A 27,171-nucleotide genomic window follows, 5' to 3' on the forward strand; every position below is an offset into this window, starting at 1 on the left:
GAGGCCCTACAAAAATTGTAACAAATTCTCCGTTTGTCGACTGATGCACCACCTCCATCTACTACCGTCGGTGCATCCTCAAAGCTTCATGCCGAGGTTGTCTTCATCCTTCAGCAGTTGAAGGTGTCACTCTTCGACGATGAATTTCTAGGCGCTCTTGGAAAATATGGGGAGGTTGCTCGTGATGTTTTCAAATTTCTCGACTCTCTTTCCCTTCATGACCTCCCTGCCTCAAAGGTGAAGTACTTTGTTGAATTTTAGGCTTTCTTTACTCAATTCGTCAAGGACTTAAGCCTCCTACAAAATGATGATCTTCAGATAAACACGAAACTCAATGAGGCAAAGACCGAATTGGATTCCAGTGAGGCTTGTGAGCGGGAACTCGACGAGTTCGAACACAAGAAGGAAGAGCGTTTTCGTCAGCGGGAAGCCTTCGATCAGCAAATATCTAACAACCAAGCTCAGATCGATGAACTCCATAAAAAGATTGTTGGAGTGGAAGCGCATAAAGCTTCCTTGGAGACCGTTGAGGGGATCCATGAGCAGGAGGCGAACGACAGTGAGGTCTTAAGGGGAATATCTCATGGAGAAAGAGCCATCAAAATCGAGGCTGACATCAAGTACTTACGCAGGAAGAAAGTCAGTCTGGATAACAGGATTAGGCATGAGATGACCTCGTTTGAGGATTTTAAATCTAGGTTCTCCATTTGAATTTTCCTTTATATTATTGTAGTTTTGTCGACCATATTTATAATGCCCTCTTAGGATAATTTTTTAAAGAATAAATGAACCTTATGTTTGGATCTGGATCTCTTGTAGCATAGGTTTATATTTCTTCAAGTATTTCCCACTTACTCTCAAGACCCTTTGATCCCCACCAAGTTCTTTGATCTCATACGCATTGCTATTGTACGTTCGAGTTACCTGAAATGCCCCTTCCCATTTTGGAGACCATTTACCTAAGGTTCGATCTTGATGATCCATAGGCAAGATCACTTTCCATACGTAATCATTATCAGCAAAGGTTTTTTTCCCTTACCTTTCTATTGTATACCCTGGCTATGCGCTCCTTCTGTCGGATCAGTATTTCAATTGTGGCCAATCTTTCTTCGTCTAAATCAGCCAATTTGTCGAACATCATGTTCCAGTACTGTTCTGACTAAAGGTCATTCTGATGTTGGACTCTGACGGACTGCAAGCAGATCTCTATTGGCAATACGGCATCGTGACCAAATGTCAGTCGAAAAGGCGTTGAATTTGTCGTCTCTTTTGGGGATGTTCGACAAGCCCATAGAATATGGTCCAAAGTCTTGTGCCAGTTCTTTGGATTTTTGGAAACATGTTTCCTAATCAAGCTTATTATTACTTTATTGCCCACTTCTACTTGGCCATTCGCTTGTGCATAGTAAGGTGTAGAAGTAACCAACCTGAAGCCTGTTTCGCTGGCAAACTCCTGCATCTTTTGTCCCACAAACACTGACCATTGATCCGTGGTAATGGTCTTTAGGATACCAAACCTATATACAATATGTTTTTGAATGAATTCAATTACCGCCTCTTGATCCACCTTCACCAGAAGGATAACTTCGACCCATTTGGTGAAGTAATCTATCCCGACTAGGATAAACTTATGTTGCTTCGACGAGGTTGGTCGAATCTCTCCAATGATGTCTAAAGCTCACCCCCTAAAGGGCCATGGTTTGATAATTGCATGCAACTCACTTGCTGGCATATGCTAAATATCCGCGTGTCTTTGACATTCTTGGCATCTCTTCGCAAACTCGATGCAATCTTTCAACATACTGAGCCAGTAAACCCCTTGTCGAAACAGCAACCACTTCATCTTATGGCCTGCCTGGTGGGCGCCACGAGCTCCACTGTGTATTTCGTATATGGCTAAATACACTTTGGTATTTCCTAGGCATTTGAGTAGTAACCCTACTGGTGTCTTCTTCAGCAATTCGTTTCCTGACCACACGTAGCTCAAAGCCCTGTATTTGGTTTTCCTGTCAGTACTTCCGACTGGATTCTCCAAATATTCAATAATTGGATTTCTCCAGTCTGTTGGCGATGAATGGTTGATAGCAAAAACTCCATTTCCCATGCCTCCTCGAATCCACTGGTTTCCTGACACTCTTCATCGAGCTCTTCATCACGACTGACATTCTTGTCGAGGATATCTTCTGTCGGTGGCGTACTCGACACCATTTTCTCTCGAACCTTAATCATATCTTGTAACTTCGACTTAGCCATCTTATACCCTAAAGTGATTTGAGCCAGATCGTTGGCCTCTTGGTTTTCATTTCTGGGCACATGTCTTATGTCTGCAACTTCGAAATGTTCTAGTAACTGCGTTGCAGTCACAAAATATTTCAGCAAACTCCCCTTGATGCACTTATATTCACGCGTGATTTCCTTTACTATCAGCTCCGAGTCTCCCCTTACTTCAATTTGACTGGCTCCCATCCCTTTAAAAAGCTGAATACCAACTATTAAGGCCTCGTATTCGACTTAGTTATTGGAACACTTTTCATTGATCCTGTACTTAAACTTCATCGGACCCACCCGAGGGATAATATCAAATACCCTGACTCTCGTTCCATCTTTGTGGCTCGATCCGTCGAAATACATATGCCATGGTATGGTGTCGACCATATTCAGAGATGATTCTGCCATGGCATGATCCACTATAAAATTCGCCACAATTTGGCATTTCATGGCCTTTAAAGGCTTGAAAGTTAGAGAGAACTTTGTTAACGTCATGCCCATTTCCCAATTTTACTATGCATAATAGGCTTAGACAACATATGTTTAATAATATCGTAATGAGACGAAACATAAACATCAACTAGTTTAATATATTGTTTTAATTTCATACAGGCGAAGTACAAACATAGACATAGTTTTTCTATGAGACTGTACCTAGTTTCAGCATCTACCAACATTCTACTGAGGTAATATATGGGCCTTTCGACACCATTACAATCCTCTTGGACCAAGATGCTCCCTATAGTCGTATCAGACGCAACAATATATAAACTCATACTTTTATTTCTACTGGGAGGTAACAAAATAGAAGGCCTGGTAAGGTACCCCTTGATCGCGTCGAAAGCCTCTTGTTGTTCAGGGGCCTAGTAAAAATCACTTTCCTTCTTAATTTTAAGTAGCGGCGAAAATACCTTCGTTTTACCACTTAGATTCGAAATGAATCTTCTTATGAAGTTTATTTTCCCCAACAAAGACTGGAGTTGTTTCTTTGTAGATGGGCTTTTCAGGTCTAAGATCGCCTTCATCTTGTTTTGATTGATCTCTATACCTCATTTGTGTACCATAAATCCCAGGAAGTCACCTGCGTGCACCCCGAAAGCACACTTCAATGGATTCATTTTTAATCCATATTTCCTCATTCTATCAAACGAGCATCGAAGGTGATCCAGGTGCCCTTCTTGAGACGACGACTTCACCACGATGTCGTCGATATATACCTGCATGAACTTCTCAATGAAGTCATGAAAGATGGAATTCATGGCCCTTTGATAAGTTTCTCCTGTGTTTTTTAAACCAAACGACATGATGACCCACTCGTATGTCCCCAGCGCACTAGGGCATCGAAACATTGTCTTGGGGACATCTTCTTCGGCAATGAGAATATGATTGTAGCCAGAGTATCCATCAAGTAAGCTCAGATACTCAAAACTTGCGGCCGAATCGACCAACATTTCCGCCACGGGCATTAAATACTCATCATTTGGCGTGGCGTTGTTTAGATCTCTGAAATCTATACAAATCCTAAGAGTTCTGTTTTTCTTGATGACGGGCACTATGTTGGCCAACCATTCGACGTACCTTGCTGTTCTTATGAAACGACTTTTTAGGAGTCTTTTGATTTCTTGCTTGATCTTCGAAGTAACATTTGGAGCAAACCGTCGAGGGTGTTGCTTCATCGGCTTCTTCCCAGGTTGGATAGGCAGTCCATGCTCTACGACACTTCGATTTAAACCTGGCATTTCGTCATAATCCCAGGAAAAGAAGCCCTTGTATTCGGTCAACACCTCGACTAGTTTCGCCTTCATTTCTGACCCCACCTTAGTACTTATGTAGGTTGGTCTTTTTGTGGTTCCATCTCCAAGATCGATCTCTTCGAGGGAATCTTGCGCTTACATCTTCTGGGACTCATTTTGTGGGTTCTTCTCGAATCCCAAAGGCTCATTGTCATAGATACAATCAAGCCTCTGGCTTTCTGAAGTTGTTGTCCGGTCTAGTCGACCATCTTCTAGACCTTCGGTCTCACATGCCAAATTCTGAAGTCTCTCCCTTTCCAGAATTGGCTTCCTTTTGTTTTCAGCCAAATAGGCCGAAATCCGAGTCAGGATTTCTGACTCAGCAATCAGCCTCTTCGACTGCTGGCCACCCCGTAGGTGGGATTCCTGTCTCTGATCCTGTGTCTTCCTCGTTATCCCATATGAAACCATGATCAGGGTCCAAGTTCAGCACTCGACCAGTTTTGACGGAAGTATAGGATCACGATTCGTCATCACATGGCGCTATATTCGCCAAGTATTGGTCGAAAGACCTCTTGGAACCCCTATCATCGGCCCGGTAATAACTTTGGCCGGCCTCAATATTCTCTATGATGCCATCCTTTCTCCAGATTATAAGCCTTTGGTGGACCGTTGAGGGAACATCCCCTATTCCATGGATCCATTCTCGACCTAGGAGTAAGTTGAAATTGGCCTTTGAGTCTATTACCATGAATAGTGTTGAACATGTTGTCGTGCCCACCGCGAGGTCGACCTGAACAACCCCCATTATATTGCTGGTTTTCCCTTCATAATTTGAAAGGACCATGTTGTGTTGTCGGAGATCTTTGTCACCCTTTCCCATTTTCTTGAACAGAGTATAGGACATCAAATTGACTGCAACACCCCGTCGACAAACACCTTATTCACCGCCATCCCATCAACCTTAGCTCTGATGAACAATGGTTTTAGATGGTACATCATCCCAGAACTGGGCCTTTCAAACATAGCTTTCTGTTCTTCCACCACACCGCTATTCATGGCATAATAGCATAAAGGTTTTCCTCCATCTGTATCGCCTGGTATAAAGTCTCCCTCTGTTTCAGAAACTTCATATACCATATCGTATTCATCTGGTAGCACCAACACAATGCCACAGTTTAGAGGAAATCATCACCATAGATATCATCATTGTTTTCGTCGTACATGTCCTCGTCGAATTCCTTATCAGATTGAGGGGAATATTCAGGCTCTCCCTCCTCTGGTTGGGGAGAATACTAGGGTTCCTCCTCCTTCGACTTGCCCTAACTTTGTGGCTGTCTCTCGATCTCTGACAAACATTCCATATTCTGAGTAGCTATCACTGCCTTCTTTCCCGTCGAGTCGACGGTCATGGCCACTGTCTGAATGGTGACCATTTTTCCTGGTCCTTTGACCTTGGACATCTGTTCCTTTTGTCCAGCAGTCTCCGAAGTCTTCGACTGTGGAGTGACAACGACTTTCCCAGCTTTTTTGTTTCGCTGGTGGCGTCTCCACTATGTCCTAATCATTGGATTCTTTCCCTTGTAGTTATGGGAGATTGTGTAGCCTTTTTTCTTCTCTGGAGATGTTGTCTCTTTCTCCAACATCCTCCATTTTGGATTTTTCCCCCTTTCTGATTGACGGATTCTATCCATTTCTCCTATGGAACATCAGTTGGAGGAATGAAAGTCTTTGGTCGGGAACGCTGAAACTGTCTTCCATAATCTTCATTCCGTCGAGGTGCTCCATGTCTGTCGAACACGAATCGTGGGACAACAGGCTTTTCCTCTTTCACAACCTTGTTGTCGGCCTCCAGTCTTTCAGCAGTTTTCTCGTCGAACACCGCGCTGCACTTTAGGCATAGCAGAGCTTTTGACCCATTTCCCTTGCATTTCTCCTAGAAGTCTGATAAGCTTTCGCCAGGTTGGGGATAGGATGACTTGGGCCTCCTTTCGTCTTTATTTCTGAAACCTGCAGTAGTTTCGACCATCATCACTTCAAATGATTCATCTAACGAGGTTGCTTTGGAAACCTCAATGAGATCATCAGTAGTCTCTACCATCATGCACTCTAGAGGCTCTGCATACAACGCGTATTCCACCTTCAAAGGGTCAGAATCCACCTGTATTTTTGTCCTTTCACCAAACTGGAACCTTCCTTCTTTCAGAGCTTTCTGCATCAAATCCCTGAAAAGAACACATTGGTGAGTTTTGTGACCAAGGAAATTATGAAATTTACATAATCCCTTTTTCTTCTTTTGTTCTATGGGAGGGTCTTTTAAACCCTGAGGGACGATAATATGACCATCCTTTACTAATATATCAAAGATTTCGTCGCACTTAGACACGTCGAATGTATATGTCTTAGCTACGTATTTGTTTGTTCTCTCTGGTTCGATAGGGTTTTTTCCATTCGATGGCTTCAAAACCTTGCACGCATACGGAGGTCCGGGCTTAAGTTCTGCCACATTAACCTCACTCATGTCGACTATATCTTTGTCATCAGAAGAGACTCATTCGACTACGATGTAAGACACTTTTTCTTTCTTATGATGCCGACCCGCCTTAGACTTCTTGACTTTCAAGCGTTCGATACGTCGAACCCTATCGGCCAATTGGGCCATATCTCTAAGATACTGAGTATCCAGCTTTTTCCTTATAGAATAATCTAGACCCCCAGCCGCCATCTCGACTAGTTCGTGTTCAGGGACTTGAGTAAAGCATCGCACCTTCAGTAGTCTAAACCTGTTCAGGTACTAATCAATTGACTCGGCAACCTTTCGCTTAACGCTAGCTAGTTCTTTGAGGTTGGTCTTTGATTGTCCCATGTAGAATTGTTCATGGAACAACCTCTTCAATTGTGTCCACGTTTGGATCGACTGTGGAGGTAGCGTCGTGAACCATGTGAACGCGTTTTTTTTCAGAGAACTTAGGAAGTATTTTAACTTCAAATCCTCATTGTTCGTTATGTCGCCAACCTCGGTCTGGTACCTGGCCACGTGCTCGACGGTGGACTCTTCAGTATCCCCAGCGAACTTAGTAAATTTAGGGACTTTCCATCCCCTTGGCAAGTCTGTCTGTAAGACCAAATCTGGTAGAGGCGAAGAGTACGTCGGTCGCTGGAGGCAAGGACTTACTCCGTTTCATACTATGATCCGTTCGACGGTAGCCTCTAGGTTTTGTTCCCCTATGGTTGCATCGTGTCGAACTTGTCGAACCACCTAGTCTGGATCTTGGTTACGGTTAACCAGTACCACGAGGGGCCTTCGTGCCACCCTTGGGATGTGTTCGAATTCCTGATATTCATGTTCAACAGTATCATCTGTCATCTCCTCTTGTCGAGCCGGTGTTTCTGGTCGAGGAGGAGGCATGGGATTTCGACGAAATTGAGCCCTTGGAGCTCCCAAAAAATCTCCAATCCTTGTCATTTGAGTTGCCAACTGTTGATAACTCTGCGTCGAATCCTTGATCAATGGCCTCAAAATAGTACCCATTTGTTGAGTTAGCATGTGTACCATTTCATGGTTGCTTTCATCCATCTGTTGTCTCATAACGACAACAGAGCTTGACGTAGAAGTTGGGACTGATTGAGACGTCAATCCGAAACCTGGGGGTCGACCAAATGGGGTTGTCACAGGTCCAAACCCCTGGTAACGAGGGAATGGCGATGACGAGGTGGCAATTGAGACGTCATTCCCAACGTTTTGTGCATGGGAACCGTGTAACTGGGCATATGTTGCCCCATAGTTCCCATGCTTATCGGCGTTTGTGGCTGACACGGCGTCAGAATTGGTCCTACAAACGTTGTTGAAACCGTCGACGCCACACTAGAGCCGGTGTCGGCGGCCTGGGACGTCGTTGTGTCTCCCGCCGAAGACGTTTCTTCGTGGGGTCTAGGAGACGTCATTTTTCCACTGCGCAATCACATACAACTTAACATTGTCGAGGTCCCACTAGGTGTCCCAATTTGTTGTTTGCTCAACAATCTCTAGCCTTCCTATAAGAGGGTTACTTGCAGGACCGACTACAAAGTCCTGGACTTAGTGTTTGGGTGTATGATTCTTTGGTAAACAATGTTCTTGAAATGCTTAAAAAGTGTAGACGCAACTCTTGATGAGTCAGAAACGTAGTAAAAAATAAAGTAAAAGTAAACGTATAGACGATAAAGCAAGAAAGACAAAGGGTAAACTTTGTAAGATTAAATGACTTGTAAATATAAAGTGGAGGCAAAATATATTTTTGTGAGGAGAATGACTTTTTTCTCGTAAGCGCTTTGATACTTCAAGTTTTATCCCTACTGCAAATGTTCCAATTACCACCTCTAGAATCTCACCTAACATTGGCTTAAATACTAGCTAAAATTAACTGTCTGGAGGTTACAAAACCATCTCATGATGCCACGCGTCGGTTAACTTCCCCCATCTTGGCGAATAACTATCCACGATCTCCTTGAGTGTCCACGTTTTCCTTCACTGTCCAAAACCTTCGACCGAGACTTACGGGTGTCAATTTTCAGACTCGTCCACCATCCTGTCGAGGAGGCTCCGACAGATCCCCTAGTCGAAGTAGGCATTCTCCCTTAGCTGAAATTAGTCAACTAACACTAATGTGGAATTGAAACTATTAAAATGAGTGAGTAATTCAATAATGAGAGGAGCTAACAATCATTTGGGTTTATATGAGGTAGAATGAAATCAAATCGAGTTATTTAGGTAGAATTTATTTTAACAAGAGAGTTTCTGCAATGAAATCAAATAAGCACTTATTTGGTGATTCTGTATTTTTGTTTACTTTTGTCTTGCATTTTTTTTTCTCAACCATTTTAATAACCTATTGTTACAGTTATTTCAATAACCCATTGTTGTTCTATTTAGCAAATCATCTTTGTTATTACACAGAACTAGTCCTCATCTTTGAACAATATGATTTTTTCCATCAAATAAATAGTATGTATATCTGTCTCTATGATCAAACAGAACTAGTCTTTATCTAAGATATGCATGTCTTGGCTTTTCATCCCTTTTTTTTCTTTTTTTATAGGTAAACAATTTTTTTTTTCAGATTCACTATTTTACTTTCAACTATTCTTTTAACCTTATTTCAGGCTAAGAAAACAACATGGAAATAAAGAAACTCATTATATGTTATGAATACGAATATTCTGTAGCTGCACTCAGTGTTTCTGCCCTTTATGGGATTGTTCCTGCTCTTGCATCAATCTGTCCTTCAGAAGCCAGAATTCAAGTTCAAGTTTCTCCACCACTCTCTCGTTAATCATTCGATTAACCTTATCATATTATATAGTTATACATTTCATGTTACTTCACTATAAATTTCAATTTTTTTCAATTTTTCAGTAAACTGCGAGTTTGATTATTTACATAATATACATTAATCGAGTGTTAAATTGATCGAATTTAACATTTATAGTATGCTGTTAATCAGATTAACGGTGCACAAATTGAGTTACATCTAGATTAAGTTATCCACGGTATATATTAAAAGTATAATTAGTTATAAATTGTTTTCCAGATTGTTGCTGCTAATATTGGGGATAACAACTTCAGCCACAAGAACAGCTGGGCAGTAGCATATATATAGGTTTAAAAGGGAATAGCCATGCATGAAGGTTGGATTAAAGTTTGCAGTGTTTATAACTAGTACTGAAGAGGCATCCTGCTAGCAGTGGCTTTGTTTAACAGCACTGGGACACTCTTGCTCATCTGGCTTTCAGCTTATACCTTTTACAGTAGAGTCTGTCTGCAGGTATATTTGGAAAGAATATGGATCATTCAACATTAGCAATTTGCTGTCTGTCGTCTTTCTGAGAATCCTATAAATATATTTGCATGTCAAATTTCTACTCACCATCACGTCATCTAGTAACCCTTGCTACTGTAAGCAATGGTTTCTGTTGAGACGGATCTATGTTCAGTTTTGATATTCCCAAGTTTATGTATATATCACAGATCTCATCCCAGTTGGATTGGATTTGGTCTTGCCAAAGCAGTCGCCAAAGCTGTATTTACTTCAAATGTTTTTTTAAATTGAAAGTTTCTGGTCTTCCTGCAAAATGGAATACATATGTTTCACAGCTATTTCAAAACAAAAAGAGTGTCGATGCAAAAGTGAAGAGATACATGATGTCCCTACCCTATCCTTCAACCCCAATACAACTGAAAGGGTGCCGGTGCCATATTTGAATCCAAAATTTTGTTTTACCACTTTAAGTGTTGTTTAGTAGACTCCAGTGCTGCTGCCTCACAATTCAGTTTGGATCTACTTTTGCATACCTTAAGAAATGGTTTAGCAGTTATCCTTTTAAAATGGTTTAGCAGTGCTCACCTCAAGTTTCTTTTCTCCAAAATGAGAGAACTTAGTAGACAAAAAGGCCCTAAATTACTTATTGCAAAGAATAACTTAATTGGCTACATGCATTACATCTAAGGCTATATACAATCAAATATTATCACAAAACATAAACATAGGAAAACAAAATATTACTGCACTTTGGATTTCTTTCTGTTTTATTTCAATCTCTCAGGATCAGCTATATAAATTTAAACCTGCAGTCGTCCTTCTAGTTCTCTTTCTGTTTAATTTCAATCTCTTTCTGTTTAATTTCAATCTCTTTCAGGATCAGCTATATAAATTTAAACCTGCAGTCATCCTTCTAGTTTGACAATCTATAATTAAACTCATGATATACCTTATTCTTTACAAGCTTTAAAAGTGTGTCCATCTGAACCTTTTATCAAATCTGAAAAATAATAGATTTGTATGATATACCTTATGTTTTACAAGCAACCAACAAAACCATGGTTCGCCTTCACTGATTCTGTGTTATATTCACATTAGAAGCTCATCAATAGTTGGATTGTTCCATACGATAACCAACTAACTGTCATATATAGAATCCAAGTAAAGTTGAATGGATCTACACTTTTCTTTTATTCCACAAATTTTCATTTTTCATATATAGAGTAGTTGATTTTTCTGGCTTGCCCAGTTATTGATACCTGCAATCAAGCTCATCACAGCTTGTCTATATTGTTTCTCAAATATTTCAGTCTCTATCATATACTCATTGGGAATAACCCATTATTGATCAGAACTAAGAATAAAAGCCATATATCATAATGGCAAGTAGCTGTTTTGAGGTATGGGGGGAAGAATGAAGAGAAGCATTTGGATTCTTCTGTGAGCATGATGATTTAAAAGTCACAATCTGTGACTGCCGTTAGACAGCCCTCAAGAGACCACATTTTTCTCTTCCAAAACAGGTTTTTTAGAGCTTAACATCGCATGGTGAAATTATTATCTTTTCACTACTACTAATACTATTCTCTTTATGAATTATGATCCATAAGTTTACATTATTAAAGAACAAATAGGCTCTTAATTTTACATATAAATTGCAATAAAGTCATCAAAAATACTAGTGATAAAACCAAGCAAAACAATAATGAAAAAATAAAAAAGCTTAACTAAATTCTGAAATTCAGAGATGGCAGAATAAGCATTCAGTAAACCAAATACAGAAGGCACAGCATGTTATGTCACTTTGAATTACTTGAGAATGGCAAAACAAATTTAGGAAGCATCAATAGTAGCCATGAAGACAAAATGTGATGACTTTATAACCTTCTCAATTCCAAATAAAAACAATATCAAATCCAAAACACAAAAATTGCACCAATAGCCATGGTAAAGTAGAACAGGGACCAGACATCAAAATGCCTAACCTAAATCCATACCAAAAAAAATACCAGCATTCAATCCCTCTGAATAACTTTTCAAACTCTTTCACTTGGTTAACACCCTCATTAAGCATCCCGTTTTTTGTTTTTGTGCGACATTCCTCCCTTGCCGTGCAGAGCACCATGGATCATCATTGAGGTTTTTGTACAGCATTCAATTCAAACCAATTATATACAATCTGAAATCAGAAATGATAAAAAAGAATGTTAGATAACATTTTTAATCTCTTAAACATGCAAAGAATAATCGTCATAAATTTGAAACAATAAGAAATCACATATTAATATCTCTTAAACACGGTAGAATTGAATTAAAAATATTAAAATTGACTAACCATTTCATTATCCCTTTGGACGAACGAGTGAGAGCATTTCTGCAAAACCCTAGCAGTTTTTCATTCTTCTTCAAACCCTAATTAGGAATCACAGAACGGGGAAGGAGAATGACGAAAGAGATCATAAGGAGCCCACAAACTATCCAACGGACAAGGCTTCTTAGAATCGATTCTAAGCCAGGGTTTCCCCTTCCCACTCCAATGCAGAAGACTCACCGGACCAGGATGCAGATCGCGGCAGAGTCCTTCAACGTTATCACCGCCGAGGCCATGCTGGTTCCATCTATGCTCCACTCTCTCGACATTTCCGGCGAACACCAGAAGAAACGGCGGCAGAGAACCAAGCTCGTAGATCCGGCTCCGTTTCTGGATCCGCATCCAGTTCTCAAGCTTCTCCGTGTATCTTCCCTCACGCCATTTCCAAAGATCAATCACCATCACACCTGTGTTAAAGTAACACGCACCACGCCCCTTAAACGACGACGCATAAGCCGGATTCGACCAGAACCGATGCGTGAAGTAGTTAGTGAAATTAGCGTGACAATACTCCGGCGCGCCAAGTACGTGATCTCCTAAATCGATGTTCCAAAGTTTCGCCACGTCATCAACCACAATTAGGTCAGAATCGAAGTAAATGATTCGCTGAGCGGTCGCCGGAACTAGATCGGCGAGGTACATCCTCGCGTAATTGAGCGGCTGGTCGAGCGCGCGGCGAATCGAGTACGAGATCTTTCCTCTCACGAGATTTGAATCGAAGTGATAGATGTGGAAATTCAGGTACGGGAATGTTGAAATGATGATGCGACGGAGCTCTTGCCGGCGGCGGTGCGTGGTAGTAACGAAATGGAACACTACGTTCTCTGGACACGAAGCGTGTTGCAAGACAGAGAAAACACCGGCAATGGAGCCACGGAGGTAGGTAGCGTCCAGAGTCATTGCAATGTGGATGACGGATGACGTTTGGCGCGGCGGACATTCCCTACCGTTTCGAAATGCTGGCGCTTCACGGAACGACTGGACTTCATCGGAACATAACGCCGGCGGGAAACAAACCGCGGCGAAGAAGAAAAACACAAGAGCGCGTGTAACTGGTGTCGGTTGCATCATGTTGTTTTAGTGAAGTAAAGGATTTGAGTGTAGAAGGGCAAAGAAGAAGATAAGTGTTGGTATTTTGAAGTGTAAGGGTGGTTTTGGTATTTGGCATTTATTTACTATTTAGAATGAATGAACAGAATGGTGGTTGGTAAGAAATCCAGGCTGGAAAGAATAAAGACGTGGTTATCCTTAGGATTTATCTAACTTCGTAAAGCGCAATTTGTTATCGTTACTTGATGTTGGTTGAGGTTTTGTATGGTCCGTGAGTAAGTTTGATGAAATGAACGGCTGTTATTTGACGGTTGGATTGAGATTGAGATTGTGATGGAAGATCTGATTAAAGAGTGTCCGGTGGGATTTGTCTGCGCCTCATTGTCGCGATTCACGTATGAATCTCTGCTTGAGGACAAAATTGTGGATAGTGAAGGATTGATGTTTGTCTTGTGATCACCGTGCGAGGTCAATTATTTATTAGCACCGTTTAATTTTATTATGATTTTGGTCCCCATTTTGTTTTTTTCTTTAAAGGAAATTTATTAAGCATTTATTATAGAATGAGAAATATCATATTCATTGTTGTGTTGTGTTAATCACAATCGAAACAGCTACCATTACTATATAGTTCTGTTATTTTGTATCATCAAAACCCGAGTGATAAGTGTATGAAAGGTACTATTATATTATAATGCCAAAATTGTCATGATTAAACATAATTTAATATTATTATGGTTTTATTTGGATACATGTAATTTAATCTAAATTGTCTGTGGTTTAAATTTAAATTTAAAATTAATTAGAGTTTGGAATTTGTTATATTTGTTATTTAATAGTCACATCATTTACTTGTATATAAATAAATATTTTGTAATTCAGTTGTAACATAATTATAATTTAAATAATATCAATTATTATTTTTATATTTTTTTTCTCTCCTCACTAAAAGTGTCTCAGGCACTAATAAATTGATATCTATAGTTTCGGTTAGATTCTTGACCGTGTTTTCGAGATTCACACGTCGGTGATCATGTTTTTGGAATCATGGATTGTTAATCAATTGTTGCAAAGATAAATTGTACTAATGGCATTCTGAATTCTCTTCCAATTCTTGACGGCAAAAATTGAAATTGATGGAGCAAGCAGATGAAATCCTTGTTCGACTTTCATGAAACCCTAAAAATGATTACTAATGATGTTCCTGAACTTGCTCAAAATGCAACTGATGCTCAGAGAGTCGCGAACAAGGAGATAAAGAAGAAAGATTGCAAGGTCGCGTATTACATTCAATTGACAATAGATTTGACGAATTTTGATAATATATATCATGTTGAATCACCGAAGGAGCTTGGGATATTCTTGTCAAGTACTATGAAGGAGGTGAGAAAGTCAAAGTCAACAAATTGTAGACTTTGTGACGGAAATATGAGTTGATGTAGATGGGAGAAGATGAAAAGATTGTATGTTATGTGTCAAAGGTGCAGAATCTCGTCCATCTCATAAAGGGTTATGGTGAAACCTAACTGATAAGATGATAATTGAGAAGGTAATACGTACGTTGACCTTTTACTTCGATCACGTTATCGTAGCTATTCAAGAATCCAACAATCTTGAAACCATGAAACTGGATAACTTGGTTGGTTCGTTAGAGGCGCATGAGATTAGGATTGTTGAAAGGAAATGGGTTCAAGATTTGATACAGGCATGGAAGAAGCATGGTGGTTCTAACAAATTCAAAGGCAAAGGAGATCAGACTCAGCGCAAGAAGTCTTGGTCGAACCCTCAAAAGCATAAGGTCAATGATAGGGCTTCTGAATCCTCGAAAAGAGGAGAATTAAACTCCTATCAAAAAGACAAAGAGAAAAAAGGTGTGCAGTGTTATAACTGTAAAAAGTGGGGTCACTTGGCCAAGGGAGCGACAAAAGGCAAAGAGAAATGAGTGAACCTTCGACTCCAAGATTCAGATGATTCTGAAGATATGATGGTTATGGTTGTAGTTGCAGATGACCATGTTGACTCCAAGATTTGGTTCATCGATCAGGCTGCTCGAATCAAATGACTGGTCGAAAAGTGTGGTTAGCAAATTTTGACTCGCGAAGAAGAGCAAGGTCAAACTTATTGATAATGCCTTGTTGCAAGCAGAAGGTACTAGTGACATAGTTATTCAAAGAAGTAATTGAGGAAAAACTATGATCAAAGTGTAACACCTCAAAATTTGTCCTCCTCTTCTTGGGACTAGTTTTGACATTGCATTGCATGTTTTAGGACATTAGGCATTTGCATTTTGCATATCATGTAGAAATAAGAAGATCATTCTCCAAAGTCTTTTTCAGAAGATGGAGAAGTTACATGGTTCAAGCCTGAGGGTTTCCATGGATTGAAGATCAATCATCTGAGGGGTTTGTACTTCATTTAGGGTTTTGACCTCTGGTCAACCCTGATCATTGCCTTTCTTCCAGCCAGAGTTTATCAAGGAGATGAGGTATTTTATTGAGATAAGGATCACAAGAGTGTCATATTGAGCTTACATGAGCTAGGGTTTCATTTCTGAGCCAATTCCTCAAGTGGCAAAGGCCCAAGTTCATCAGGCATTTTCAGGTCATCTGAGGCCCATACAATCAACTGTGCAGTCAATTGAAGGCTTTGAGGTGGGATAATTGATCTTAACATCCTCATTCATGTTCAAACAAGGTCTATTCATCGTCTCAAACATCTATCTTGAAGATTTTGAAGTCAAATCAAAAGTTTCCAAAAATGGAAAGTGACCTGTAATTGAAAGTTTCCAAAAATGGCAAGTTTTTGGTCTACATTCAACTTGACTTTTCAACATCAAAGAAGCTTTAAATGGATTTTTGGTGAACATGAAAGTTGAAGATATTTCTCTCCTCTTTTCAAAAAGTCCTATTTCATGTCCATCTGATGTTTGGTTGAGGAGATATGGCCAAATGATCACCAAGTATGCATGGAAGTTCAACATGGCATAACTTTTGATCCAAAACTCCAAATTGGTCCACTCTTTTTGCAAAATGCTTGTCTTGACCAATAATTTCCAAATTAACCATTGCCTTGCATGAAAAAAGTTCACATGATCAAATGTTCATTCAAGTGCATTTTGGAGGGAAAATGCATAATTCAAAATTGGTTGATCACATGAGCCAAATACCACTTCCATTGTGTTTATTAGATGATTTTAAGTGGAATTGAACCCTAATATGGCACTGTTCACGTGTACTTTTGCCATGCAAGGGTGCATTTACCAATTTTGCCATGCACCTTAATTTCTCCTTAATTTTCAATTAACCAAGCTTAAGTGGGATTAGAAAAGTGATTAGTACATGGTATAAATAGATAATCATAACAGAATTTGCTCATAATCACAATTCTAGATCTAGAATTCATCTTTCCCTCCAAAACTCTCTCTCCTTGGATTTCAAATTTTCTTCACACAACCACAAGATTTCTTGATAGATCCTTCATCCTCATGGAATTCTGAGCATGATTCATCCATTTTTCGTGGCATTTGAGCAAGATTTCGTGTAGATTCAAGCACTCACATGTTAATGGAAGTTTGGAATTAAGGCGAATTCAGAAGGTTTCAGCTATTCATTTGTGCACAAAGCTTCACAAAGAGATCATAGGAGAAGAATTGGAGCTTTTGGAGCCTTGAATACGTGACTTTGAACACTGCCATTCCAAGTAAGCTTGAAATTCGACCTTCGCTATTTGCTGTTTCATGTACATGATTAGGAAGATCTTGTTGTGGTGATGATTCTGATATGCTTAGATTTAATTTTGGTTAAGTATTGATCAAGTTATGATGAATTAAAGTTTGAGTGTTAGAAATGTTTTTGATCGATCCAGAAAATATATGATGAATTAGGCTTAGCTGATCATAGATTTGGAATCCTCATGAGAAAACCTTTCGATCCATATAAATTTCATAGAATTCTGCATTTTGCCACAGTGGCGCTCCGCCTGGCTGACCGGAGAAGGTGGTTGAAACCACCGTGCGCCACCGCCTGGTTTGGCTAGGGTTTCCTGCTCCAAAACGCAGCATTTCACCCTTGGACGCGCCTTGATCCTTTGAAGCGCAGGTTCGATCCCAGCGCATTGTGTTTTCTGATTTCCAGTTGATTTCCTTGAGCGCGCTTGTGACTTTGGATACCTCTGTTCGATTCCACGCTGGTGTGGTTTAATTGATTTTCCTTAAGCGCGTCTTGGACCTTGAGAGCTTGTGTTCGAATCCCAGCGCCTGTTTTTCTGAATATTAATTGCTTGAATATCCTCATGAACCTTGAAGGCAGGGGTTCGAGACTTGCTGGTGCCTTGTTCCTTTTTTTTATTCACATTTCCATTGTTAACATGATTTTCATTATTTCATTTTATTTCATGCAACTTCAAAAATCCATAAAAAATAGCAAATTAATGCAAATTGATTCTAGTTTTTTTCCACATTCTTGTTTTGATGTCTTTTTATTTTTTAGCATTAATTACATGAATTGTGTGCTTCTGGATTTTTAATGATGATTTTTTGTTTGCACATGATGTTATATTGACATGTTGGATTCATTGTTTTGTAAAATGCTCATAGTTTGTCCAATTGGCTTGAAACTTGACATGCTTGTTCCTAACATGTGACTGGATTTTTGAGAATTGGTTTGGCATTTTTATCATGTTCTACCACTGTTTTGGATACATGAACATGTTGTGTGACAATGTGTGTCACAATATTTGATGTTGCATTTGTACATTTTCATTCATATGCCATTTGATCTCTTCTGGAGTTGATTTTTTGTATGATGTTCATTCTTAACATGATAAGCTTGTATAAAAAATTTCATGATCATTGGATTCATTTCTGTTTTAATGTGGTTTTTCTCATTTGAATGTCCAATTGTGACCACTTTGCTTGCCTTTGCCTTATCTTGATTATGTGATGGCTTTGCTTTATGAATTAGCCTTGATCATTTTTAGGACATCTTGTGACATGTTTGAATGTGCTTCATGTGAAGTATTGACTTCTGTTTTGGTCATTTGACTTACCTTTGACCCTAGTCTTTGTACTAGTGGTTTGTACTCACCAATTGTGTTTGTGTTTCAGGTATCTAGCACTAATGGTTGGTTTGCTCATTATTTGAGATGCAAGTTGCTTTGGTTACTAACTCTTATTGTGTTGTAGGTCCATTGGTGTGATGAACTCACTTGAGTGATTGCATTTATGACTTGCATTGTGTACATATTGGAAGTTCCACTATGTTGTCTATTTGATTTGTCTGAATACAATATTGACTATTTGGCTTTTGTACAGGTACATTAGTCGCTTTTAGCTCTTGCTTGAGCTTTGCTTTGGTTTGTGGTTGGTATACCACTTAGGTAACCACTCTTGTACTCCATGTAGTCCGGAAGCCCTGTCGTTTCTTTTGGCAGGCATTTGGCTGAAGTCCTCCTTAAGAGGCAATGACTGTGTTTGTTTATCTTTGTGCTAAAGACCTCCTTGTTGAGGCATGTTATTTGTTAAGTCCTCCTAAGTGAAGAGGCAATTGACAAATAGAAGGGATTAGCAATCAATCCCCTGTTAATCGTTGAGTCGTTCATTATGCTCGCACTACGTGCTGATGCTCTTGAACCTAACCCAAGATCTTTGTATAGAGTCAGTCAAGTGGAATAGGGTCCCTCATTCTGGATCCCCACGTTTTCTTTGATTCAAGCTCACCCAGGCCAGGGTTAAGAGCATGAGGTCTTATCCTCATTTCCTTTCATCAGTTGCACCCTAACTCTCAATGTTAGTGGTTAAGAGCTTCAGCATACCCCTACAGTTTTGGCTTGTTTGTCGAGGTTGATATGACCCCTTGACTAAAGCCCAACCGTTTGTCTGAGCCTCTTGTTTGTATATAGAGTGTGATGATTGCTTGTGTGTTTGCTTTTCATATATGTTGATTTGCTATTCATTTTGACTTGCTGCCTGTGCGAGTTAGGTTCTGATTAGAGACCTTAACTTAGGGATCGTTTGTATGACAACTTTTAGGCTCGAGTCGTAGTCTCCCTATTAGCTTGTTATCTCCCTAGTCTCTGGTTAGGAGGAAGTTTCTCCCCTGTTAAGGGGAACTACGTCGCCCTGATTCTCATACCAGATGAGATACGTAGGCAGGAGATCGAGCGAGATCTCTTCGGGCACCCTTTTGTTTTTTTTGTGCGTGTTCACCCTTTTCTGTTTTTTGAATCAACCTTTTTGTTTCCTATTTTGTTTTGTGGAGTTAGATGTAAGACCATTGATTGGCTATCTGTTTCCTGTTTTGTTTTTGGAGTGGGATGTAAGTCCATTGATTGGCATTCTGTTTCCAGTTTTTGTTTTTCTCTTTTGAGACTCGTTTTTTGTATCCACATAGGATTGCTAGACTTCATATAGTCTCTCGTTTGCATGTCAATTAAGGTAGCACGGTTCCTTCGTCTAGGACTTCCTTTCTTGCGTGAGCATTCCTAAAACACAAACAAACTCCATTTTCTCTTAAGGACACGTTAACTCCTTCTACTACAGGTGAGTAAGTCTCCAAAGGTCGAGCATCCGGTAGATTGCGTAGTAACGTCGTTCACCTAAAAAACACAAAACAAACAGAAATAGGTTAGCCGAACTACGGCAACTCTGATTCTCATGTTCAGATGAGATACGTAGGCACGAGATGCGATGTCTTGCCGAGTTTGACTGATGACTAACATTTAATCCTAGCTGGTTTTCGCCCTCGTTGCGATTCTTTTCTCTCGCCCTCGTTGCGATCGAGACCTTCCTTTTCTCTTGCCCTCGTTGCAATCGAGACCCTTTTTTTCTTTTCGTGTGTGTTCGGAGTTAGATATAAGTCCAGCTATTGGCATTCTGTTTCCTTGTTGAGTTTCTTTTGACGTCTCAGCGTCTCTTTTTAGTGTTTGTTTCGGCGTGCGTTAGCCGAACTACGAGTGTTCTGATTCTTCCTCTAGATAGAGAAGATACGTAGGCACAGGATATGATATCCTAGCGAGCATGTTTCCCATTTCTTCGAACTACGTCGACTCTGATGTTTGTTTCTGACAAACTACGTAGGCCCAGGATGCGACATCCTGCCGAGTCCCCTTCCCCCATCTTCGTTCACTTGTTTATTATTCCAGTGTGTGTGCATTCTTTGAGCAGTTATTTAGCAACCTTTTCCTATTCTTTTGAGCGTGGATCCCGTCGAGTAAGACGGACGTGAGGGGTGCTAATACCTTCCCCTTGCGTAACCGACTCCCGTACCTTGCAATCTCTGGTCGTAAGACCATTCCTTTCCCTTTTTCAGGTTTACTTCGAGCGTTTCCTTTCCCTCCTTTGGGATAAATAACGCACGGTGGCGGCTCTGTGTTTTTTTCCGTCGGTTGTTTTTCGCGTTGCGACAGCTGGCGACTCTGTTGGGGAGCTAAAGAAGTTGACCTCTTGCTGGTCCATCTTCCCTAAGCGAGTCAATTATAGCACTCTTTAGGATAGTTTTGGTTGCTTTTACTACTTTATTTATTGCATTTATGATTATTATGTTGTGATTGTATATATTTGCATATGTGTTTGCATGCATCATATTATCATTGTGCTGGATTATGTACAGGTTTGGTTCCTCTGATTTGGGGTGGGTGTTCTGAGTGGGGCTAAAACCCAGGCCCGAGTATACACCTAGGATTAGCGTGGTCTCATGTTTCCTCACATGTTGGATTAACATGATTGTTGCGACGTGACATACCACAGCCGGACGAGGTTCTTTTGAGAAAAGCTCTTCCTTGTGGAGTTTCCACTATGGTTGGGTTTATCTCTTCTGAGCTGTTGACTTCGGTGACCGTTCTTTCCCGGATCTTTGGTTTAGATGATCTTATGAGAGCTGCAACGGCACACCCGAAAGGGCAAACCCGTTGAGTATCTTGTCCGATTGTCGAGACCATTATCCGCCTTAGGATGACCTTATTAGAATTCACCTGTGAGGGGAGGGTTTTATTCCTACAGATGCAGATTCTGTCAGTGATTCTATGATGGTGATTTTGGTTCAGTCGGATTTATGGATATTTATTTCTGAGACGCCGGAGTTCTGTTTGTGGTATTTATCTGCGGGTTCCGTTTATTTCAGGATCCCCGGGTTGAATTTATGGGTACTTGTTCAGAGGATCTTGTGGTTATCTGTTTAGAGGATTTCTGGGATGATGGTGATGTATCCTCAGGTTCCGTTTATTTCGGAACCCCGGGTTGGATTTGTGGTTATTCAGTCCCTCAGATGGTTGTGATCAGTTCAGAGACCGGAACTTCCGTATAGTTGGTGTTCAGATGACTTGGAGGATGGCACTGTGACTTGCATTCATGCATCTGCATCATTCCCATTTCGCATTCATCTGCATCTAACTCATGTCTATCCGTAATCAGGGTACATTCTCGATTGAGATTCTGATTGAGAGACATCCTGATGTCAGAATGTTGTTGTCGAATTTTTATCCGTCTCGATGAAGCCAGAATCGAAAGACAGAATGTTCCTCATACGGATAGACATTGCATGCATGCGTGAGTCATAATAACATGTCTTCTGTTTTGCAGGTGTCAGTTTCTAACCTGTTTGATTGACTGAGGAATCATTGCTCGCACACACCAAGTCATTCCTCTGCACGTAGCTCGTCCGCACAGATACCCTACCAGACGCAACAGATCCAAACTGATGGATCCACCCAACACTGACATTCTCGAGCTGAAAGAGAAGATGAGTGAGTTGATCAACGTCATGCAAGGGTTTGCCTTGGGGCAGAAAGCGATCGCCAAAAAGGTGGATAAGGTCGAGGCTTTAGCCAAGGCAAAAGGAAAACAGGCAGTGGAAGAGGACAGGTTTAGGATTGGCTATCAGCCGGGCCGAGGCTCGTCTGGTCAGAATAGAGGCCGTCGTCAGCCATTCACGTTCACCAGTGCTGGAATGTTGGATCCAGGTCACATCTGTGCGGTGGGTGAAGAGATCGACAGGGACTGCGAGCTGGATTCGTGGATAAAACCGTGCGTACCAGGGATGGAGATCCAGAATTGGAAGGCCTAAAGGATCATCACTGTCACTCTGCGTGAAGAGTAATATTTCTGTTTTTCAATTCTGTTTGCATGAAAGCCATACGTTTTGCCTGAAACGTAATGATCCATTGTAAGGGCCACCTCATATGTTTCATTTTGCAACATTTTGCATCATTAATAAAAGGATGTTTTTTTCACTAAAAGCGGTGTTCCCTGTTTTTCATTTATTTTTGCAGTTTAATAAAAAAAATGGCAATGTTTGTTTTCATTTTTCTTCATTTTAATTTGTCTCGTCCGACCCTGAAGCAATGCATGAATCAACATTCATGTAGATGCGATCATTCTCCGGATCTCATTGATAACAATTCTGTTACACCCTCATATGACTTCGACAATCCGATCTATCATGCCGAAGAAGATTGTGAACTGCCAGAAGAATTAGCCAGGTTGTTGAAACAAGAGGAGAAGGTGATTCAGCCGCACGAAGAGCAAGTCGAGGTTGTGAATCTGGGTACCGAGGAGATCAGAAAAGAAGTAAAGGTTGGGGCCGCTTTGGAGGTGAATGTCAAGAGCAGAATGGTAGCCTTGTTGAAAGAATATGTTGATATCTTCGTCTGGTCTTATCAGGATATGCCAGGGTTGGATACCGATATTGTTGTGCACAGGTTGCCATTGAGAGCAGATTGTCCTCTAGTGAAGCAGAAGTTGCGCGGAACTCGACCCGAGATGGCCATGAAAATCAAGGAGGAAGTGCAAAAGCAGTTGGATGCTGGTTTCCTAGCTGTCACTAATTATCCGCCTTGGGTCGCGAATATTGTGTCGGTCCCGAAGAAAGATGGGAAGGTCAGAATGTGTGTGGACTACCGGGATTTGAATAGAGCTAGCCCGAAGGATGATTTCCCATTACCTCACATCGATGTGTTGGTAGATAATACAGCTCAGTTCTCGGTGTTTTCCTTCATGGATGGCTTTTCTGGCTATAATCAAATTAAGATGTTGCCAGATGATATGGAGAAAACAACGTTCATCACACCATGGGGCACTTTCTGTTATAAGGTGATGCCATTCGGTCTCAAGAATGTCGGTGCCACGTATCCGAGGGCTATGGTGACTTTGTTTCATGATATGATTCATCATGAAATTGAATGCTATGTTGATGACATGATAGCAAAGTCCCAAACAGAAGAGGGGCATTTGGTAGACCTGTCCAAGCTGTTTGACCGGTTGAGACAATTCAGACTGAGGTTGAATCCGAATAAGTGCACTTTCGGAGTGCGGTCCGGTAAGTTGTCGGGGTTTATTGTGAGCGAAAGAGGAATCGAGGTTGATCCTGCTAAAGTAAAAGCAATACAAGAAATGCTAGAACCGAGAACGGAGAAGGAAGTTCGTGGTTTCTTAGGTAGATTGAACTACATTTCACGGTTCATATCTCATCTAACAGCCACGTGTGAACCCATATTCAAGTTGTTGAGAAAAGATCAAACGGTCAGGTGGAATAATGACTCCCAAGCTGCATTTGAAAAATAAAAGAATATTTGCAGGAGCCTCCGATTCTGATGCCTCTTGTGGAGGGGCGACCATTAATTCCGTACTTGACAGCCCTCGAGGGGTCTATGGGGTGTGTACTGGGGCAGCATGACGAGTCTGGTCGAAAAGAGCATGCAATCTACTACCTTAGCAAAAAGTTTACCGACTGTGAAACAAAATATTCACTGATCGAGAAAACTTGTTGTGCTTTGTCATGGGTTGCTCGCCGACCGAGACAGTACATGCTGGTTCATACCACTTTGTTGATTTCCAAGATGGATCCGATCAAGTATATCTTTGAGAAGCCAGCATTGACCGGACGGGTTGCGAGATGGCAAATGATTTTGTCTGAATACGATATTCAGTACACCTCTCAAAAAGCAATAAAGGGGAGTGTATTGCCTGATTACCTCGCCCAGTAACCCATTGAGGATTATCAACCGATGAAGTTTGAGTTCCCTGATGAGGACATCAAGGTTCTCAAGTCGAAAGATTGTGAGAAACCGATCCCGGAGGAGGGGCTTGACCCTGAATCCGAATGGATTCTGATGTTTGATGGGGCCGCTAATGTGAATGAGTTGGTGCTGTTTTGGTTACGCCGAAGGGATCCCACGATCCTTGTGCTGCCCGGCTAACGTTTGAATGCACCAACAATGTGGCAAGTACGAAGCTTGTATCCTGGGTATCGAACCTCGGTGTGTACATTTACTGGGGCAACGCCTTTCTCACTTGTGTATGGAATGGAAGTCGTGCTACCAGTTAAGGTTCAGATTCCGTTGTTGAGAGTCCCGATGGACGTGAAATTGAAAGAGACGGAGTGGGTAAGGACTCGGTATGAAGAGTTGAGCCTGATTGAGGAAAAGAGGTTGGCGGCCATATGTCATGGGCAGTTGTACCAGCAGCGGATGAAGCGTGCTTTCGACCGAAAGGTACGACCTCGTGTGTGTCATGTGGGAGATATGGTGTTGAAAAGGATCCTTCCTCCTCAAAACGATCGTAGGGCAAGTGGACACCCAATTATGAGGGTCCTTTCGTGGTCAAGAAGGTTTTCTCTGGCGGAGCCTTGTTGTTGACGACCATGGATGGCGAGGATTTTCCATCCCCTGTGAATGCGGACGCAGTTAAAAAATACTTCGTATAAGAGACCCGCTGGACGAAAAGAATAAAATAGTCCAGGCAAAAATGGGCATCCCTGCGAACCAGAAAAAAATGAAAAAGGTTCGAACAAAAATTAGGGATAAAAAGAAAAGTACTGTACACCCGGTAAGTCGAAAACCCCACAAGGGCGGCTTGGGCAAAAAAGGGTATCCCGGTGGACTGAAAACCCGAAAGGGCGGTCCAGGCAAAAGAGGGATTGAAACGAACAACTGCGTCTAGCATGATCGTTTGTACTTTGGATATGACATGGATAATCCCCGACAGGGATCGGTCGGAAGCGTCTTGTTCAGAAGGCAGAAAGTGTGGAGAGTCTTGAGTACATATGGGGTGTAACCGAGTTGGAATTCGATGAGATCACGGGTTCACATTGCCATTAGGATAGATTTTCCTTTTGTGCACAATTACCTCTTTTCAGGGATTGCTTCCTTTGTATTGCTCAGTCACGAGCCACCTTTTTCAACCAATAAAATGCATATTCAGTCAAATAATTTTGTTTTTGTTTTCATTACCGCTTTGATTGCAAAAACATCCGTTTATTTTGATAAAAATCTTTGCATTTTGAGACATAGGGGTCCCTTCCAATGCATGTTCATAATATTGAAAACTTGAAATCTTATTCGGAAGGTTGAGTGACCCAGGTGTTGAAATTTTGGCACGCCTGGGGCACGTTTTTATCTAACGATCTCTTTTGCAGGTGCTGTTAGATATTTTCACTCACTTGCAGGTTGTGATGTGAAGCTTTTTGACAAAAGATCCCCGTGGAGTCCAATCAGGGACAAGGGATTGAAGAATGGTGAAAAGACGGCGAGAGACGTGCGACGATCCTGGTGGGTTAATCAAGAAGACTCTTCAAAGTCTGAGGACTGGAGAGTTGGCCCGAATCTGAGGAGATCGATTGTCTCGGAGTAGACAGAAGTCGAGAATACAAGGTGATGAATCAAGAAGACTCTTCAAAGTCTGAAGAAGTGGAAAGTTGACACTATGGTTAGATGGTGAATGCAAGTGTTCGACGAGTCGACAGGTGTTCCGTGTCAGATATTCTGTATCTCCCCAGCGGGTTCGAGATCGGTATTTCTTCGGCAGCCAGGCCAGAAGGTTGTTGTTTTCCATAGCAGGGTCGGGATTGTTATCTCCCCAGCGGATTCGAGATCGGTGTTTCCTCGGCAGCCAGGCCTGAGGTTGTTGTTTCCCCTAGCAGGGTTGAGATTGTTATATCCCTAGCAAGTTGGAAGGTTGTCGTTTCCCCAACGGAGGTGTGCGTTGGTAGATGTTTCCCCAACGAAGTCCCCAAGCGGATCGGGTTCAGCGGAGGTTATCCCCAGTGAGGATTATCCTTTCCCCAGCAGGGTTGGAGATTGGAGCGATATCGAGTTCCTCGAGCTCCCCAGTAGAGTCCCCTGAGGGGGATACTTTTTATGCATTCATCATTTAGGAAAGCATAACATATTGCATACCTAATTGCGTAGCATTTCCATGGTTATGGAGCATTACGCTGAAAAAAACTCATGCATAAGCATTGCAAGCATAAGCTAGTCTCAAGCCGTGGTTACCGTTTGAGGATTGGTTTGGTTGATTGGAAGATCAACATCAGCATTGCAAGCATCAGTTAGACTCAAGCCGTGGTTACTGTTTGAGGATTGGTTTGGTTGATTGGAAGATCAGCATCAGCATTGCAAGCATTAGTTAGACTCAAGCCGTGGTTACCGTTTGAGAATTGGTTTCGCCGGATGGTGAAGATGTTACTCCGAGGAGTTTAGCATCATGACGTTACGCGATCAGCGTGACTCAAGCCGTGGTTACCGTTTGAGGATTGGTTTCACCGGATGGTGAAGATGTTACTCTGAGGAGTTTAACATCGTGATTTTGGATCAACAGTATTCCCCAGTTAGTCCCCGGCAAGCGTCTGCCTTGTTTTGACATATGTAGATGCCATCCCTGCGATACCGGTAAGTGTCGTGTCGATCCCCGTGATGTCTGTTTTTTGGTGTCGGCAAACATCATTGTTCGATGTCAGTAAACGTCGAGTTCATTCCCAGTCATCCGTAAATGTCTAGTCGTGTATCCTTTCTTTGGTGTCGGTAAACATCATTGTTCGATGTCTGTAAACATCAAGTTCATTCCCAGTCATCGGTAAATGTCTGGTCGTGTATACTTTCTTTGGTGTCGGTAAACATCATTGTTCGATGTCTGTAAACATCGAGTTCATTCCCAATCATTGGTAAATGTCTGGTCGTGTAT

At 41.3% G+C, this 27,171-nt stretch overlaps 1 protein-coding gene across 4 annotated transcripts; it reads right to left on the minus strand.

Annotated features, from left to right (window-relative positions):
- Nucleotides 1–9,533: 9,533 nt before the first annotated feature.
- LOC127081449 (probable galacturonosyltransferase-like 3) lies at nt 9,534–13,636 on the minus strand. 4 transcript variants are annotated; one of them, XM_051021698.1, is made up of 5 exons: nt 12,135–13,636; nt 11,797–11,978; nt 10,829–10,940; nt 10,193–10,332; nt 9,534–10,105 (listed from the first exon to the last, which is right to left on the minus strand). In XM_051021698.1, the coding sequence occupies exon 1, from the start codon at nt 13,239–13,241 to the stop codon at nt 12,216–12,218; it is 1,026 nt and encodes a 341-aa protein (XP_050877655.1). In that variant the 5' UTR covers nt 13,242–13,636; the 3' UTR covers nt 9,534–10,105; nt 10,193–10,332; nt 10,829–10,940; nt 11,797–11,978; nt 12,135–12,215. The 4 variants fall into 4 exon arrangements, with proteins under 4 accessions (XP_050877655.1, XP_050877654.1, XP_050877653.1 ...); XM_051021697.1 differs by lacking the exon at nt 10,829–10,940; XM_051021696.1 differs by lacking the exon at nt 10,829–10,940 and having other exon boundaries at nt 10,193–10,414.
- Between the last annotated feature and the right edge of the window lie 13,535 nt (nt 13,637–27,171).

This window comes from Lathyrus oleraceus, chromosome 5, assembly GCF_024323335.1.
Source record: "Lathyrus oleraceus cultivar Zhongwan6 chromosome 5, CAAS_Psat_ZW6_1.0, whole genome shotgun sequence".
In the NCBI taxonomy this organism is placed as follows: Eukaryota; Viridiplantae; Streptophyta; class Magnoliopsida; order Fabales; family Fabaceae; genus Lathyrus; species Lathyrus oleraceus.

Coding starts and splice junctions, on each gene's coding strand:
- LOC127081449 (XM_051021699.1), bottom strand. CDS start 13,241: ATGATGCAACCGACACCAGTTACACGCGCTCTTGTGTTTTTCTTCTTC.